Source organism: Cetorhinus maximus, chromosome 25 (assembly GCF_964194155.1).
Source record: "Cetorhinus maximus chromosome 25, sCetMax3.hap1.1, whole genome shotgun sequence".
NCBI lineage: Eukaryota > Metazoa > Chordata > Chondrichthyes > Lamniformes > Cetorhinidae > Cetorhinus > Cetorhinus maximus.
This window is the reverse complement of record NC_135903.1, coordinates 41,892,561-41,911,489: the sequence shown is the minus strand read 5'-3', so window position 1 is coordinate 41,911,489 and position 18,929 is coordinate 41,892,561. Positions and strand designations below refer to the sequence as shown.

The following is an 18,929-nucleotide window of genomic DNA, read 5'->3' as shown; positions in this document are numbered from 1 at the left end:
TGATAATGTGATCAATCTTGACCCTGGATAGTTTGATGGAGCAGGCTTTTGAGGAGTTTGGGGGTTTTCTGGAGGACCTGTCCAGTAGTCAATGGAGGGTCTCCGAATTGAGTCTGAAAGATCTGTAAAGAGCCTCTGGTTCAGGGGCTATGGAGATTTCATGGATGGTTGCTGCAGAAACTATTAAGGACAATTGAGGGTACTTTCAAGAAACTTAGTATTTGCAGGCATCTTGGATGATCTCTGCTCTGAAATTCTGCCCCCTCCTTAGGAAAAGCGACTGACATTTGGTAGCTTTGTCCAGCAGCCAAGACTGGGCAGTCCACCATTTGTAGAATGATGGAAACATGATTACACCACAGAATTGATGGGATAGTTCAGCAACACATGAGGGTTGATCTTACCTACCATTCTGCTGGGAGTATGATTGGTGGGGGAAGGGGTGGTGGGGTTTAAGATGGCACGGGGCAGAGGGGGAAGGGATCGATAATGCTCCTGCGCACGCCGCCCCACCCCACCACCATCTTAAGTGACCTAAGATCGGACATGACAGGGCAGCCGTTCCCAAGCAAGCGGGTGCCTACTTTATATAAAAGATCTGTGCCTAATAATGTCATTGGCATTGCAACCGCATTTTAACTTAAAATGGAGGAAATCTTGCACAGAGCCAAACTGGACAGCAGGACTTGGTGGGAGACAGCAGAGAGCTGGAAGAGACCTCAATGAGTATTAATGTTACCTTTCTGTGGAATCCTTGTACGGGAGCAGGAGTCCTTGGGCTCCCTAGCCCCAGTTTTGCCTCTTCCTCTCATTGCTGAGACCTTCATTCAAACCCCTTCCCTCCCCATTGCTAACTTCATATTAGGGAATAGCTTCCAGCATCTTTGAACTCCTGACCCATTCCTGCTCCTGCTGGCTACAATGACACTCCTCCAGTTCCTGATGGGGTACAGTGCTGCTTTGCAGAAATGAGATCCTCATGTTAAAATGGTCCCAGCTTCATGCTGAACTCTCCTTAGGGTAGGAAGGGGAGATTTTCCTATCACCCCATTCCTGCTGTGAGTTAAAGTTGAGCCCATGGCCTACTGTGCTCCCCTCCACTTCACTGCTCCTACATCACCTATACTCAGTAAAGACTGACTGGACTCTCTTTCTGATTGTAGGTTGGGTGCCTACCTTGGGCTGTTCCTCGTTTCCCTGGGATCTGGTGGAATCCGATCCAATGTGTCACCCTTTGGTGCTGATCAGATTGGCGGAAAAGAGGTGAGGACACACTGACCGTCTGTTATTGAGAGTTCGGGTTGGAAAGTTGTTTTTAAGTGGAAGCTAGGTAAACATATGAGGGAGAAAGGTATAGAGGGGTATACTAATTGGGTTAGATAAAGAGAGTTAGGAGGAGGCTCGAGTGAAGCATAACTACCAACATGGACCAGTTGGGACAAATGGCCTGTTTCTCCACTGTAAATCATGTCTAATTCTATCTAATAAACCCTTTACTTCCAATAACATGGGAAAGATCGGACTATTGCCAAAATAAGGAAAGTGCCTCGTCACATTGCTGAGAAGCATTATAATGTGCTTAGCATAAATTACTTTTGAAGGAGTCACTAGTTATAGACAGACACAGGGGCCAAATGAACCACAGCAACACTGACTCACTGACTCAAGCAAGAACTGAACCCGTTACAGATAGGGGCAGAGATCACGTTGCACAAAAAAGGTAGGACTGCAAGGGATTCTGGCCTAGTTTCGATCATCTAAAGGTGTTGCAGGGAAAGTTCCATATTTCCTCCTGTAACTGGCCTGGGTCTTTATCTGGTTTATTGCCTTTCCCATGAGATCATAAGGTTTTGTGTAGAGTGGGGATTGTCAGTAAGGCATTGCTTTTCTGTCATTGTTCGTATATTTGTAAGATTCTACACACAACAATGAGATGAATCTTTGAGCGAGGAATGTTGGAAAACTCCCAGCTCTTCTTCAAATAGCAGCGCAGGATCCTGAACAGGTTGAAGCCTTTGGGACGTGCAACATAAATGCAAATTCTCTCTTTTATTACTTCACCGTGATACATGTGATAACTAAATGAAAAGCAAGAACTATGATGTGGCTCAATACCTTTCCACCATTGATTGTAAGAGTGGATTCGCTTAAGAACCAATAACAAGTCTCAAGTCCGATTCACGTCACAGCCCAGAATGAGGCGGATTCTCACACAGAAATACCAAATTACTTTTTGGAGTAAATATGTTGAAAAGATGAACAGGTTTAATGAGTAATAAAAACAGAAAATGCTGGAAAAAGTCAGCAGGTCTGAAGAAGTCATATGAACTTGAAATGTTAACTCTGTTTCTCTCTCCACGGATGCTGCCAGACCTGCTGACTTTTTCCGGCATTTTCTGTTTTTATTTCAGATTTCCAGCATCCGTAGTATTTTGTTTTTATCTTAGGTTTACTGAGTAACTGAGACAACAATCGTTGTACATTTTAATGAAAAATTGCATGTGTTTTAGAATTGAGAAAGATGCAGGGTTATGGGTGAAAGTGGGACTGTAGGTCAGGATTTCTCTAGCACAGAGCTGACATAGGCACAGCAAGAGTGCGCTGTCCTTCTCCAGTTCCTGGGGACCAAAGGTTATGGGGAGAAGGCGGGAGAATGGGGTTGAGAAACTTATCAGCCATGATTAAATGGCGGAGCAGACTCGATGGGCCGAATGGCCTAATTTCTGCTCCTATGTCTTATGGTCTTATGGTCTCCTGCCCCCTCGGTTGTCCCAAAGACCACTGCCAGGCCTCCCAATCACCTTCTGTCCTTGTAAACACCTCCCCCTTCAAGAACTATCTGCTGACCATTTCTGGCGTAACAGATACGCACAATTGTCACCTGTTTCGCCTGCGAGCTGTTTGAGAGCATGGAGCAGGTGCCTAGAGCGTGTTAACCTGATTTAAATGAGTCCCGGTGCCCAGTCTCTGGCTTGTTCTAGTGCAGGGCTCATTCCCAACTACCCATTCAGGCTGGTAGCCATGCACAAAACCAACATCCACACCTGCTTCACTCCATTGGATAGACAACATTTTAATGTCTAAAGCAACAATCTATCCCTCTCTTCATTTAATTAATTCAGTCAATATACTCGGGAGATTTGCAATAAACAGTCATATCCCTCCAATCAGATATTAGCTTTTCCAACAATATTTATTTAGCTTTAAGGTTGCCCTAACAGATTCTAGGAGGAAATAAGAGTCCTTCTTGGTTTGAGGTGAGGCCCCCCCATTGCTCCAGGGTCAGTTTGTCACCTGGTAGTCTCAACGGCCCAAGGTAACCATGCTCCCACCTGCCACATCAGTGATGAGTTAAAGAAAGAAAGATTTGCATTTATATAGCACCTTTCATGACCTCAGGACATCCAAAGTACTTTACAGCCAATGAAGTACTTCCATCTAACTGAAGTAAATTTACCAGAGGAACAAGGCTAGAAAGTGGAAGTTTAAATATCAGTGCAAGCATTTGGGACAGAGTGAGTTGGAATCTGTGCTGTTACTAACTGGGTTTATTTATTCCTGGCAGGAGAAAGGCTATCGGATGTACTTTTCATTCTTCTACTTTTTCATGAACCTGGCTGCTTTCATTGCAGGGATCACCATCCCAATTCTGAGAGGTGAGGAAGCTCAGTGAGTAAAGCTGATGAACTGGTGGCAAGATCAGAATATCCTGCAGAAATAAACTGTTTCACAAGTTCACTCCTGGAAAGTTCTGCGGCAATGCTGATGGGACAGGTACCATGAATATGGGAGGCCACTGAAATGCAATTCTCGTCAGCCAGTAGCTCTGGGGTGGCATTAACAGATACCTGGAGCCAGCCTCACAGTGATGAATTGACCGCAAGGTGAAAGACTGAGATCAGTCTCCAATATACATGAGAAACAGATTGGGCAGAGTGCCCATCTTGGTCTCTGATTCCAAATTATCAAGTGACAGTAAGTAGTGAGCTCATTGTATCTAGCTGAGAGGGGAATGGCTGGCTGTGTCCTGCTAGGACATAAACCACACACAGACCCAAGGCTTAACTAAACTGAATGACTGAGATAGGAAGGAGAAGACCATAAATACATAGAAACTTTAAAGAAAAGAGCCCAATACTGGTTCAGGCTTTTGGCTTCATGTTTGGCCATGTGTCTTCCAGTGATATCTGATCTATCCCAGTATCTTCCAGTGATATCTGATCTATCCCAGTATCTTCCAGTGATATCTGATATGTCCCAGTGTCTTCCGGTGATATTTGATCTGTCCCAGTATTTTCCAGTGATATCCGATCTATCTCAGTGTCTTCCAGTGATATCTGATCTGTCCCAGCATCTGTCAGTGATATCTGATCTGTCCGAGCGTCTGTCAGTGATATCTGATCTGTCCCAGCGTCTGTCAGTGATATCTGATCTGTCCCAGCGTCTGTCAGTGATATCTGATCTGTCCCAGCATCTGTCAGTGATATCTGATCTGTCCCAATGCCTGTCAGTGATAACTGATCTATCCCAGTGTCTTCCAGTGATATCTGATCTATCCCAGTATCTTCCAGTGATATCTGATCTATCCCAGTATCTTCCAGTGATATCTGATCTGTCCCAGTGTCTTCCAGTGATATTTGATCTGTCTCAGTATTTTCCAGTGATATCTGATCTATCTCAGTGTCTGTCAGTGATATCTGATCTGTCCCAGTGCCCGTCAGTGATATCTGATCTGTCCCAGTGCCTGTCAGTGATACCTGATCTATCCCAGTGCATTCTAGTGATATCTGATCTATCTCAGTGTCTTCAAGTGATATCTGATCTGTCCCAGCGTCTGTCAGTGATATCTGATCTGTCCCAGTGCCTGTCAGTGATATCTGATCTGTCCCAGTGCCTGTCAGTGATATCTGATCTGCCCCAGTGCCTGTCAGTGATATCTGATCTGTCCCAGTGCCTGTCAGTGATACCTGATCTGTCCCAGTGCATTCTAGTGATATCTGATCTGTCCCAGTGTCCGTCAGTGATATCTGATCTGTCCCAGTGCCTGTCAGTGATATCTGATCTGTCCCAGTGCATTCTAGTGATATCTGATCTGTCCCAGTGCCTGTCAGTGATATCTGATCTGCCCCAGTGTCTGTCAGTGATATTTGATCTGTCCCAGCGTCTGTCAGTGATATCTGATCTGTCCCAGCGTCTGTCAGTGATATCCGATCTGTCCCAGTGCCTGTCAGTGATATCTGATCTGTCCCAGTGCATTCTAGTGATATCTGATCTGTCCCAGTGCCTGTCAGTGATATCTGATCTGCCCCAGTGTCTGTCAGTGATATCTGATCTGTCCAATCTACCACCTGACCCACATTAGGCATTATTATTTGTGTTTATTGCAATATCTGACTAATTACTGTTTAGCAACTGTGCATTGATAGTTGATCAATGCAGCGTTTTACTGACCAGTATAACTATTGTCTGATCAGAAAATGCTGGAATATTCAGCAGGCCAGGAAGCATCTGTGGAGAGAAACATAGTTAATGCTGGGATTTTCCGGCCCCACCTTGGTGAGACCCGCCATGGGGGATGCGATGGGTCAGCCAAAAGTCCATTTACCTTCATCAGCCAATGTTTCAGGTCAATGACCTTTCATCAGAACTGAAGACAGATCGAAATGTAATAGATTTTGAGCAGTGGAAGGGGAGAGGGGGCAGGAAGAACAAAGGAGAAGGCCTGTGATAGGGTGGAGGGCAGGAGAGATTAATTAACAAAAGATTTCATGATGCAACAGCCAAAGAGAGTGGGAATAGGTATGATGTTTCTCTCTCCACTGATACTGCCTGATCTGCTGATAACTTGTAGCATTTTCTGTTTTTATTTCAGGTTTCCAGAATCGGTAGTATTTTGCTTTCGCATGGTCTGATCAGTGAGTCCAACTGTCTGACTAGTATGTACCAATGTCTGAGTGGTGCACCGTATTACATACACTGGAGAGTGTAGTGAAAGTGAGAGTAGTTACTGTTATATTAACTATGCTCTGTCTTTGCCCACAGAGGATGTCCAGTGTTTTGATTCAGACTGCTACGCCCTGGCATTTGGAGTGCCTGCAGTAACCATGTTATTTGCTCTAGGTAAGTTTAATTTTTGTGTGAACCTGCTTTCTGTGGACTCAGTGCTGAACACACACATCTGGTGAGTTAAGATATGCTAGTGTTTGTAGACCACTCATTAGAAGGGAAGTGTAAATTGAAGTTATCTTTAATATTATTCCTGCTTCTCTATGAAGCAGTTTGCAATCCATTTTAACCTTTGCCTTCCTCTCAGTGATTGAACACTGTCGTGCTCAGTTCCCGACCTCTTTTCCTCCCATCCTCCTGTTATTTATCTTTCAGTTTTCAGTTCTAACAAAGAGTTACACTGAAATGTTAACTTGATGCTAATTGACCCTCTATGTATCTCCTGCATTTTCTGTTATAATTCAAATTTCCAGCTTCTTTATTTTTACAATCACTTTAGTTTCTGTCCATTGTGTTCTGAGGAAGATCAGGTCCAATCTCTAGTCACACATGTGAGGGTCTTGAACCACTCATTAGGGAAGAGTAGCCTTCCTTGTGGTAGTAACTTCTTCTCTGTGGGTGCCAACCAAGGCTACAGAGTCCCGACTACCCATGACAGCGTGGGGCGGGGGATGGGGACTAGCCACACCCAATGGATACATGTACCCCCCAATGCATGTCAACACAGTATGTGGAAATGGTGGCCCAGTCACTGTCTGGAGAGGGTCTTGAACTCAACCGGAACGCTATCCTGAACCAGTGATCACTTCAGCCAGATCTGAGAAACCAGCTGGATGCCAGCCAAGTGCTTAGGGACCATAATTTAACTACACTCACCAGGCCTATCTGGATTGGAGCTCAAACCCTTCATCTTCTGTGTCAGAGGCAGGACACAACCCCTGACTCCTCCCTTTTGTTTCAGCTGTTTATATCAACTATTGACTGAGAGGAAGGCAAAGGTTAAAATGGATTGCAAACTGCCTCATAGAGAAGCAAGGATAATATTAAAGAAGGGATCGATAAAAATTTGGTTTGAGATTAATTTTAAGAAGGCAGACAGGACTTTGCGGAGATGGATAAGTGGGAGTTGGTGGACAAATACGGGTGAGTTAGGACAACATTGCAGTAGTCAAGTCTAGAAGGGACAAAGATTTGTGTGAGAAGCTGACTTAAAGGTGGGGTGAGCAATGTTGCAGAAGTCTTAGTGATCGATTGGATTTGAGGCTTTATACTTAGCCCAGCAGGACACCAATGGCTATCATTATGTAAGTGTCACCATTAATGACAGCAGGAGAGTGCACACACCATCCCTACAGGTTGAGATAGACCCTATGGTTGACGTACACTGCAGTCATTGCGTGCAGGGTAAATAATGTACAGTGAGGCTAAAATAAAGAACTTGTGTAATTGGATTGAGTTACTGAGAGATTAGCTCTCCATGCCTGAGCTAACATGTCATGTTTTTCAGTGATTTTTGCACTTGGCACCTCTACGTACAAGATTTATCCGCCTACAGGAAACCTATTCTGCCAAGTGTTATTTGCCACATGGGTAAGTCACAAACCATTTGGTACATCACTGTCTGTGCGGCGAATCACTTTCTGTGTGGTGACTCGCTGAGTGTATGCTGATGGAATTACCATGCTCCAGGACCTCTGAGTTGGTGCTAAGAGATGCCAAGGATAAATCTGAGAAAGTGAAGGTGGAACCTGTTCAGCCTTTTCTCCTGTCTAGCATATGTTGTCCAGGTCTCACCACTGTAGGGAAGTGCGCTGAGCATGCAGGCTTGCTGGACTTGCAGTTTGGTTTTCTCAGTCAAGTTGCTGTTCCACATTCTCTACTCAGCTTGGACATAGCAGCTGCAGCTTTTGCAATGCATGTTGATTTTAACGTCAAGTGTCAGATTGCTAGTGATTGTAGAGCCTAAATATGTGAAGCTATCAACAACCTCCAGTGACACATTGTCAGTGCTGATAGATAGCGGTATGGCAACATCCTGGACCATGACATTTTCCTCCTGATGTTGATGGTCAAACTAAACTCTTTACAATAGTGAGAGGGTCTATCCATTTGCCACTGAAGGTGTTCCTCAGTATGAAATGTTCGTGCAGCAGCGTCAATGTCAGCTTAGAGCAAACCTCTGATGTTTTCTAGGATCTCAGGTGGGCTAGGTGAGCAGCTTTCCGTCAGTTTGGAAATGTAAGTAGACACCCTGTGTAGAAGAGCTGAAGGCATATGACAGCAGCAAAGAGAAGAATATGCCAAAGACTGTTGTTGCCAGAACACAACCCTATTTGACCCCACTGGGGATCTCAGAGTGTTCTGATGTTGTCCCATCATAGCTGACCGTACCCATCATGATGTCATGGCAAGAGTAGATCACATTCAGCAGCTTCAGTAGGCAGCCAGCTTTCTTCAACAGCTTCAACGGCTTTCTCTGCTCACATGGTCAAATGCCTCAGTGAGATCGATGAAGATGATATGTAGTGCTCTCCTTTGTTCACAGCATTTCTCTTGCAGTTGCCAGGCTGAGAAGATCATGTCAATTGTAGACCTTCCAGTTCTAAAACCACATTCGAATTCAGGGTAGATGCGTTTAGCCAGGATCTGTAGCCTGAAAAGGGGAACATAGGCAAATACCTTTCCCTCAGCGTACAACAGGGAGATGCCTTGGTACTCGTTGCAATCGCTCTAGTTGTCCTTGTTCTTGTATAGGGTCACAATCTTTGCATCACTCACATCCTGGGGCACTGCCTCCACCCTCCAGCAGAGACAGGGAAGTTCATTCAGGTACTTCAGGAGCGCCAGTTTCCTGTGCTTGATAAGTTCAGACAATATAGCATCAACACCTGGAACTTTGTCCATGGCAAGTGAGTCAAAAGCTTTGCTAAGCTCTTCCACTGTGGGTTCGACATTCAGCTCTGCCGTCAGGCTTTCTATGGGGCCTAGAGCTTCCTCGGTGACAGTGTTCTCCCTAGAGTACAACTCGGAAGTAGTGTTCCATCCACCTCTTCAACTGTTTCTTGCATTTGGTGTTGATCTCCTCTGCCTTTGTTTTCAATTATTTGCTGATGGATCCACTGCCTTTTTGTTTCCATCATAAATGTCTCTAGAATTCCCTTGTTGAAGGATACCTGGATATTCTGGCAAAGTTGTAACCAGTAGTCACGGGCGCACTACCTAGCAATCTGTTGGACTTTACTTTGAGCAGCTCTCAGTGCATTCAGAGTCTTCACACTTGGATCTCTCATGTAATTAATGAGAGTGCACTATTTGTGACAGATTCCATCACAGTGATGTTAGCCTCAAACCAATCAGCATTTTCCCGCTCTTGCTTCCCATATGTTGAGCGTGCGGTATTGTAGATGGGGTCTCAAAGTATGTTCCATTTCGCTTCTGCACTCTGTGTGGAAATGCCAGAGAGCGCCTGTTCAATTGAGTCATAGAGCTGTTGGTTTTTATCTGGATAGGCAGTATGGCTGGCGTTGATATGAGGACAGAAATTCTGCTTTGAATGAAAAGACTTCAAGGGTTGCATCCCGACCCTGGTGCACACCAGGGAATGATCTGTATCACGGTCAGTGCTGTAGTAGCTGTGTGTGTTGAGAATGTTGTTCAGACAGTCACGTTTGGTGATGATCAGGTCCAGCTGGTGCTAATTCCTTGATCATTAATGTCTCCAGGACACCTTGTAGTTCGATTTGTTCTGAAAGAAGATGTTAGTTACTAGAAGCTTGTGGTAGCAGCAAAGCTCAAGTAGTCTCTGCCCTTTCTCATTTATCGTTCCCAGGCCATGATGTCCAAGGCAGAAGAGCCAGGCCTCATGGTCTATGCCCATTCTTGCGTCGAAGTCCCCCAGTAGGTAAAGATGTTCTGACTTAGGGATTCTACTGATAGCAGTGGCTCCTCAGAGAACTGGTCTTTCACCTCTATAGTGGAGCATAGTGTTGGAGCATAGATACTCATGAGGTTAATTGCCGCTGTTTGAGTTGAGAGGTGCATGGAAAACCATTTGTGGGGGGTTCTATCATTGAGAGTAATGAGTTCCTTACGGCTAAGCCTACAACTTGCAGACACGTTTTCCCAGAATTCTTCCCCTGCCAGATGAATGTGTAATATTTTTCTTTCAGTGAACCACTCTTGGTGAGCCTGGTCTTTTGTGGGGAAGCTATGTCAATGTTCAGCCTATCAAATTCCATGTCAAGTTTAGATGTCTTGTGCACATTATCGACCAGCTTCAAGTTGTCTGTCAATCCCTTTCACATGGTCCTGATGTTCCAGCTTGCTAATCAAAGACTTCGCATCTTCTTTCTTCTTTATTGTTTTGTTTGTTTGCCTGGAGCGATGGATTCTGTCCACGTGTTGAGCAGAGACTCTAAGCCTCAAGCAACATTGAAGCTGATGGGCTGTGGTGTCAGCTTCTGACTGTTGAAGGCTATCTGACTGGAGGTGTGTGGTGGCTGACCACTGGGACACGATGATCCCTCCCACTATCGGAGACAGCCCGTAGCATCCATTCTCTATGAGTTGGGCTTATTACCCATAGATGCTGTCTCCCGTGTTGTGTTAACGTTCTGCTGAAATACTGGAGCGTCCTCTCCAGGGCACAAGCCTGGGCAAAATATTTGGATATCCTGGGCTACCTAAACATCGGGATCCCCCCTCTCGACCTCCTCGTTTGAGTCCAAAAGAATGCAAAACATTATGTTTGGCAAAGCTTGGTCGCAGGAGTTGCCAGAAAGATGACATGTTTATTCATCAGTCTGCTTTTGGGCTCCACTCCATAACTTTTGCCAGGGTTTACTCCATAAGTCTTCAAATCTCCCGAGGTATCCACAAGACAGTGGAGCTATGTGTCAATAGCCGGGAGTTTGGTTCATGAGTGCCAGGCTGTGTCCACATGCTGGTGGGCTTGTACACTGAATGACTGGGGGCCAAACCGCCTCCGAGTTCCTCTGAAGTTTTAACCTGGGGCTGCGAGGGACCCAGTTTCTGTGTGGTGCCACGAGGAGGCAAAACTGAAGACTTGCTGATGGAGAGACTGTGTAATGACAGGGAGGGACTTGCACATTTGACTCTTGTTTTCGCATTGCTGCCATCATGCAGTGTAGGCTGAAAATGAGAAATAAACTAGCACACAAAAGCGGAAAGCATGCTAACTGTCTTCACCCACACACTAGATGCATCACATCAACCTGTTGGACACAGGGGCGTTTGATGAGACAGTGTAGAGGGAGTTTTACTCTGAATCTAACCCTGTGCTGTACCTGTCCTGGGAGTGTTTGATGGGGACAGTGTAGGGGGAGCTTTACTCTGTATCTAACCCCGTGCTGTACCTGTCCTGGGAGTGTTTGATGGGGACAGTGTAGGGGGAGCTTTACTCAGTAGCTAATCCATGCATTAGCTGACCATGTCCTATTCCCAGCACTATTGATAAGCACAAAAACATCTTGATAAACATTATGTGAATCATGCCTATTATATCACTGAATGAATTATTATGTCAGGCACCCATTGTGAGATGGGGTGAAGTTGCAGCTGGTGTTGTATCTCACACTATGGAATAGATAAACTTTGTCCTATTTGTGTTGAACAGAGTGCCATCATAAACAAGGTCAAATGGTACATGAGTAAAAAAAAGGATGGAGCTAAGGAGCATTGGCTGGACTGGGCTGACCAGAAATATGAGGTAGGTAACTCTGTTCTCCCTGTTGCCATGACAGTACCATGCATAGAAATGGATTGAATGATAGGCCTTGAGATTCTTGGCTTGAAATAGACCGATTGGATGATTTCTGCTGTAGAGATGGGACTGAACCATGGGGCAGAATCCAGTTCTACTGGAATTCTTCCCCATTTGCAACAGCCCATAAATTCCGCTGGGGCTGGGTGGGGGAGGGGGTGGTGGGGGAGTGGGGGTGGTGGTGGTAAAGGGGCTCTTACATAAAGTTTTTTGGCTAACTGTTTGCCACTAAGCAACCTTTTGTTTCCCAGTTTTTTTCTTAGTTTCCTGCTGTGCTGTCTCTCTCCAGGCTCCACAAGGAAGGTTTACACCCTCGCTCTTCTGAGTTTACTATGCTCTTTTGTAGAATCTATGGTGATGTTAAACATGTTGATGTTTCACTTTGTTATAACCCTACAATGCTTGTCTGGCAAGAACGGTGACAGAAATCCAAACCTCTGCCCATTCTGCTAGTGAAACAGCCACACAAAGTTGTGTAACAGAGGAACAAACCCATGACACATAGAATGTCCCTCACATGGTCTCGAGAAAGGACCTTGACCCCAATAGGGTTGCCAATTCTGATGGGACATATTCCTAGAGGTGCTATCATATGACCTCTTGCTGTCAGACACTCTGCCTCCATTTCATTGCCATTGGTCACCTGACATGTCCATCTACAGGGAGCCCCATCTTCCATCATCTTCAGAAATGAACAGACCCTCCAATACCGAGTTGGTTCATTCTTGACTGTTAGCCAAACAACCCTTTTCCCACTTCAGGTATCTTTGTAAGTAATATTCAAAACATTCATTTTTTCTTTAAACACAATGGTTTTTTTTCTCCTGAGTGTTGCCCACAGCAGTGCCCTGGAGAATGGACTTTAATTTTTGGAGACTCCAGGGCAATTCTGGTGGGTTGACAGCTCTGGGCCCCACTCTGCTTCCCCGACACGGGTCAACAGGTAGAAATAATTTGCAAGTGTTGTATTTGTTACTTGTCTTTCTCTGTTTTTCAGCAAGAGATCATCAATGATGCAAAGCGGCTGTACAGCGTGCTGGCATTATACCCACTGCTGCCAATGTACTGGGCGCTTTATGAGCAGCAGGGCTCACGATGGACACTTCAGGCCCAAGAGATGGACAGGAATGTGGGATCTATAAGACTGAAACCCGACCAGCTGCAGGTACAGCCCCTGCTCAGATCTTCCAGCAGTGACAGGGCACAGCTAAGCTGCTGGCTTAAGTGATTCCAGGGACAGGAACAACATTTCAAAGTGGTGACAGATTGTTGGGCCTTCATACTCAAGGGGTCTTCTCTCACATCCTGAATGCCTCTGAGTGGGGTATGGGCAATGGCTCATACAATAGTATTTACACAGGGAAGGGACAGGGCATTGTGGAGAGCGAGGAACAGTGGGATTCATTTTAGATTGCTCTAGCAAAGAGCATGAACCCATAACCACATGGAGAGAATATGGATTATAAAACCATAAAATGGTTACAGTACAGAATAAAGCTATTTGGCCTGTTGTGTCCAAGTTGGCTCTCTTCAAGAGCAACTCAGTATTCCCGGTCCCCTCCCCATTCCCCGTAGCCCTGTAATTTTTTTTTTTCTCTTCAGGTGCTTATCCAATTCCCTTTTGAAAGTTGCAATTGAATCTATCTCCACCACACTCTCAGGCAGTGCATTCCAGATCCTAACCACTCACTGTGTAAAAAGGCTTCTCCTCATCTCACCATCAGTTTCTTTGCCCTTCCCCTTATATCAGTGTCCTTTGGCCAATGGGAACAGCTTCTCCCTAACAATTCTGCCAACGCCCCCCCCCTCATGATTTTGGGCACCTCTGTCAAATCTCCTCTGAACCTTCTTTCCTCTAAGGAGAACAGCCCCAGCTTCTCCAAACTATCCATGCCACTGAAGTCCCTCATCCACTAAAGTCCCTCATCCCTGCAACTAACATTGTAAATCTTTTCTGCACCGTCTCTAAAGCCTTCACGCCATTCCTAGAGTGTAGTGCCCAGAACTGGACACAATACACCAATTCAGGCTGAACCAGTATTTTATGAAGGTTCATTATAACTTCTTTGCTCTCTGCCTCTATTTACAAAGTCCAGGATCCTGTATGCCATTTTAACCACTTTCTTAACTTGTCCTGCCACCTTCATTGATTTGTGAAGATATACCTGCAGATATCTGTTCCTGCACCTCATTTTTAATTGTGACCTTTATTTTACCTCTCCTCATTTTTGCTACTAAAATGAAACACTTCACACTGCTCTGCATCAAATTACATCTTCCACCTGTCTGGCCATTCCAGCCTGTCTGTGTCCTCTTGAAATCAATCACTATCCTCCTCACATTTCATAATACTTTCAAGTTTTCTATCACCTGCAAATTTTGAAATGGTGCCCTTTACACCTAAATCTAAGCCATTAGTATAGATCAAGAAAAGTAGTGGTCCTAGTACTGACCCCTGGGGAACCCCACTGTATGCCTTCCTCCAGTCTGAAAATAATTGTTCATCGCTACTCTCTGTTTCCTGTCACTCAGCCAACTTTGTATCCATGCTGCCATTGCCCCTTTTATTCCATGGGCTTCAATTTTGCCTATTAGGTGGCACTTTATCAAAAATCTTTTGGAAGTCCACATACGTGAAATCAAATATAAAAGCAAAGTACTGCGGATGCTGGAAATCTGAAATCAAAACGGAAAAAGCTGGAGAAACTTAAGCTTAGCTCTGAAGAAGAGTCATATGGACTCGAAACATTAGCTCTGTTTCTCTCTCCACAGATGCTGTCAGACCTGCCGAGTTTTTCCAGCATTATCTGTTTTTATTACATGAAACCAGAGGCTCATTACCTTCATCAGCCCTCTCTGTTACCTCATCAAAAAACTCAATCACACGAGTCAAACATGATTTACCTTTCATTAATCTATGCTAGCTTCCCTTAATTAATCCACACTTGTCATGACTGTTAATTTTTTCCTGGATTATCGTTTCTAAAAGCTTTTCCACCACCTTGGTTAAACTGACTGTAGTTGCTCAGTTTATCCCTTCACCATGTTTAAAACAAGAGTGTAACATTTGCAATTTTCCAGTCCTCTGCCGCCCCCTGTATCTAAGGAGGATTGTAAGATTATGCCCAGTGTTTCTGCAGTTTCTTCCCTGCTTCCATCAGCATCATTGCTTTACATCTCATCTGGTCCTGGTAAATTAGCGACTTGAATCCTAGCAAGCCTTTCTCTTTATCAGATTTTACCTCATCCAGGCTGCCCTGCGGAGCGCCCTTGGATTCCTTCAGATCCGTCACTTTTATCTGTTGGCCTCCGGCACTATTTTCCACAGGCTCGTTCTCTCTTCACAGTCATAGAGAGAGGGACATTTGAACTCCAGAGTTGGTAGGGAAGGGGAAATGACTTCCACAAACATAAGGAGAAGGGCATGAGCCCCAGGGTCAGCAGGGAGAGAGAGTCAAGAGCCTCACGGTCACAGGAAGAGAGAAATGAACTCCAGAGTTAGCAAGAAGAGAGTTATATGCCCCAGAGTTAGCAGAGCTGAGAACTCCATTATTCTAAAAGGTTCAAGCCCTCGCACTCAGCAGGGATATTATTCTAACTCACGTCCCTTCATTTATTAAAATGATTCTAATCTGTTCCAGAGCCTGAACGTTTTATTTGTGCTGTTGCTGTTGCCGCTATTTGAAGGGTTCATCTATCCTCAATTTGAGAAGAGAAAGCTCCTGATTCAGTAAGAACATCCATCTGTGCTTCGTCCTGTCCACCTAACCTTACCCAGCCCATCGAAATATCTCCCGAGAATGTTCAATATACTCACCTCATCCAACCCACTGAAACATCTTAGAGAATAAATGAAAAACCACAGACGCATGCATTCATGTCTCAGTTGTGATGCGAGGGCTCCTGGATTCTTTTGGAATCTTTCACTGGGCTGTGTGTTGTCAGAGGCCAGTGGTGAGAATCCTTGTTGCAAAAGAGGCCCATTGATGAGAATCACTCTATTACAGAGGTTCTGATGGTGAGAGTCACTCTATAACAGGGATCTTGATGGGGAGAGTTGGTCTATAACAGGGATCCTGATGGTGAGACTCACTTTATAACAGGGATTTTGATGGAGGCAGTCAGTCTATAATAGGGATTCTGATGCTAAGACGCACTCTATAACAGGGATCTTGATGGAGAGAGTCGGTCTACAACAGGGATCCTGTTGGAGGCAATCGGCCTATAATAAGGATTCTGATAGCGAGACATGTTCTATAACTGGGATCCTCATAGAGAGACTACCTCTGTAGCAGGGTTCCTGATGGAGACACTTGGTCTATAGCAGGGATCTGGATGGAGAGACTCCCTCTATAATTGGGATCTTGATGGAGAGACGTAATCCAAAACAGGGATCTTGATGAAAAATCCCCTCTAAAACAGGGATGCTGATGGAGAGACTACCTCTAGAACAGAGGTGAGACTGTCTCTTTAACTGGGGTCCTGATGTAGAGATTCTCGTGTTAAAGAGACGAGGAGAATTTATTTTATGCAGCAAGTTGTTCTAATCTAGACTATACGATTTATACCACAGAAACGGACTCAACAGTAACTTTCAAAAGGGAATTGGATACATACTTGATAAGTTAATTTTCAATGTTATTGGGAAAGAGCAGGGGAGTTGGATTAACTGGATAAAAGGTTTTCGGGATAGGTGGAATGTACAGTTGAGGCCACAATCAGATCAGCCATGATCTTATTGAATGGCGGAGCAAGCTCGAGGGGCCGAATGGCCTACTCCTGCTCATAATTTTTATGTTCATATGTTTTGTATGGATGACAGGACCAAAGATCTGGCATAGTCACGATAGACTGAATGGCCTCCTTCTGGGCTATATCATTTTATGATTCTATAACAGAGGCCCTAATGGTGAGTCACACTTTAACAATACAGGGGGCCCTGATGGTAACATGTATTATCTGTATACTTGTTTAGATTCCAGCCTGTAATCTGTCCCTTGTAACTGTTACTCTATATAAATCCCTACCGAACGACTCGATTAGATGTCAGCCTGCAACTCGGTCCTGGGTATGCTATTCTATGTTCAAACCACCCAAATTCTTTGATTATATGCCAACCTGTAAATCTCCCTTGTTCTGATGTTTAAATTTCTGATATTTAATTCACACTCTCTTTTTCTGATGATTAACTCTCTCTCTCTCTCTCTTTCTGACGATTAACCCTCTCTCTCTCTCTTTCTCTCTCTAGCTATCTCTTTCTCTCTCTAGCTATCTCTTTCTCTCTCTCTCATTGTGATGATTAACTCTGTCTGATTTGCTGCTACCCTACAGGCCAGTCACACGGATGTCTGTTGGAATGCTGGGAGCTGCTGTTGCGTTCTGTATCACCGGGCTTCTCCAGGTGCAGATTCAGGTGAGGCAAGGCTTGATTCAGTGGGAAGCTACAGATTGTTCTATAGCTTTCATTTAATTATTTGTACATTTTGGAGAGAATATTTATACATGGTTGATTTTAATACTGATTGAGGAGGGTGGTAGCTACAGATTGGTTCAGGTTAACTGAAGCTACATTTAGTCTTAAATACAATAGTGAGAGACAAAATAACCCGTGCTGTACCTGTCCTGGGAGTATTTGATGGAGACAGTGTAGAGGGAGCTTTACTCTGTATCTAACCCCGTGCTGTACCTGTCCTGGGAGTGTTTGATGGGGACAGTATAGAGGGAGCTTTACTCTGTACCTAACCCCGTGCTGTACCTGCCCTGGGAGTATTTGATGAAGACAGTGTAGAGGGAGCTTTACTCTCTATCTAACCCCGTGCTGTACCTGTCCTGGGAGTGTTTGATGGGGCCGGTGTAGAGGGAGCTTTACTCTGTATCTAACTCCATGGTGTACCTGCCCTGGGAGTGTTTGATGGGGACAGTGTAGAGGGAGCTTTACTCTGTATCTAACCCCGTGCTGTACCTGTCCTGGGAGTGTTTGATGGGAACAGTGTAGAGGGAGCTTTACTTTGTATCTAACTCGGTGCTGTACCTGCCCTGAGAGTGTTTGATGGGGACAGTGTAGAGGGAGCTTTACTCTGTATCTAACCCCGTGCTGTACCTGTCCTGGGAGTGTTTGATGGGAACAGTGTAGAGGGAGCTTTACTCTGTATCTAACTCGGTGCTGTACCTGCCCTGAGAGTGTTTGATGGGACAGTGTAGAGGGGGCTTTACTCTGTATCTAGCTCATGCTATACTTTGGGTGTTTGATGTTGACCCTTTGTGCCTGAAATAGGAAATATTCCAATTCCTGCTGCAGTCAGCTTTCCCTTTGATGAACTCAGTGCCTAAATATAAAGAGCTGATGCTGGTTAGTAGAGCACAGGACGATGGAGTTGCCAATCCTACGTCTTTGGGAGATATTGATTCATGTGCTTATTCCAGCGGTGGCGCAAAGTGAAATCTGCTCCTTTGTAGCAACGGCACTCCTAACCCCTTCTACCATCAAACAAACTTAGTGCCAGGAACAACAGAGGAGGGCTAGTTCATTCCAAGCTGTGGAGGAGGTTGCAGTGAGAAGGGTGATAAAAGGTGGTCAGAACTGAACATCTCTCAGCAGGTAGTGTAGAAACTTCAAATTCCTCTGGAAATTCTGGTGTTTGACAAGGACATTTTTTCACAGAGGTGGCAGGTTATGCCTCACCCGGATGGTATGACTGAATTGAAAATATTTAATGGAGCAACTTGCCAAGTTAACATTGACTTCTTAGACCATCACATTGTAATGGACTCACAAACGGTAAGAATGGATTCTGTTGCAGCTTCTTGTTCAATGATTTAACATTATCATCAAAAGAACTGATGGGTAGATGCCACGCAATAATAATTCAAGTACTTATGCTTATCCTCAAAGTGAGCAGTAGGACGATGCATAAAGAAAGTTAGAAAATTGCATTTATATAGGCTCTTTCACATCCTCGGGATGTCCCAAAGTACTTCACAGCCAATGAAGTATGCTTGAAGTGCAGTCATTGTTCTAATATAGGAACCATAATTGCCAGTTTGTGGACATAAAATTCCACAAACAGCAATGTGATCACCTGTTTTAGTGATGGTGATTGAGGGATAAATATTGGCCAGGATACCAGGGAGAACTCCCTTG

At 44.7% G+C, this 18,929-nt stretch overlaps 1 protein-coding gene across 2 annotated transcripts in view; it reads left to right on the top strand.

Annotated features, from left to right (window-relative positions):
• Nucleotides 1–18,929, top strand: part of LOC144668071 (solute carrier family 15 member 2-like) — a 158,743-nt gene that overhangs the window by 76,287 nt on the left and 63,527 nt on the right. For both annotated transcript variants that reach the window (XM_078529841.1, XM_078529840.1), the window contains exons 7-15: nucleotides 1,164–1,263; nucleotides 3,566–3,656; nucleotides 6,043–6,120; nucleotides 7,514–7,596; nucleotides 11,642–11,734; nucleotides 12,786–12,953; nucleotides 15,430–15,518; nucleotides 17,120–17,201; nucleotides 18,450–18,566. In XM_078529841.1, coding sequence (XP_078385967.1) covers nucleotides 1,164–1,263; nucleotides 3,566–3,656; nucleotides 6,043–6,120; nucleotides 7,514–7,596; nucleotides 11,642–11,734; nucleotides 12,786–12,953; nucleotides 15,430–15,518; nucleotides 17,120–17,201; nucleotides 18,450–18,566 — 901 coding nt within the window. The remainder of the gene's footprint in view (nucleotides 1–1,163; nucleotides 1,264–3,565; nucleotides 3,657–6,042; nucleotides 6,121–7,513; nucleotides 7,597–11,641; nucleotides 11,735–12,785; nucleotides 12,954–15,429; nucleotides 15,519–17,119; nucleotides 17,202–18,449; nucleotides 18,567–18,929) is intronic.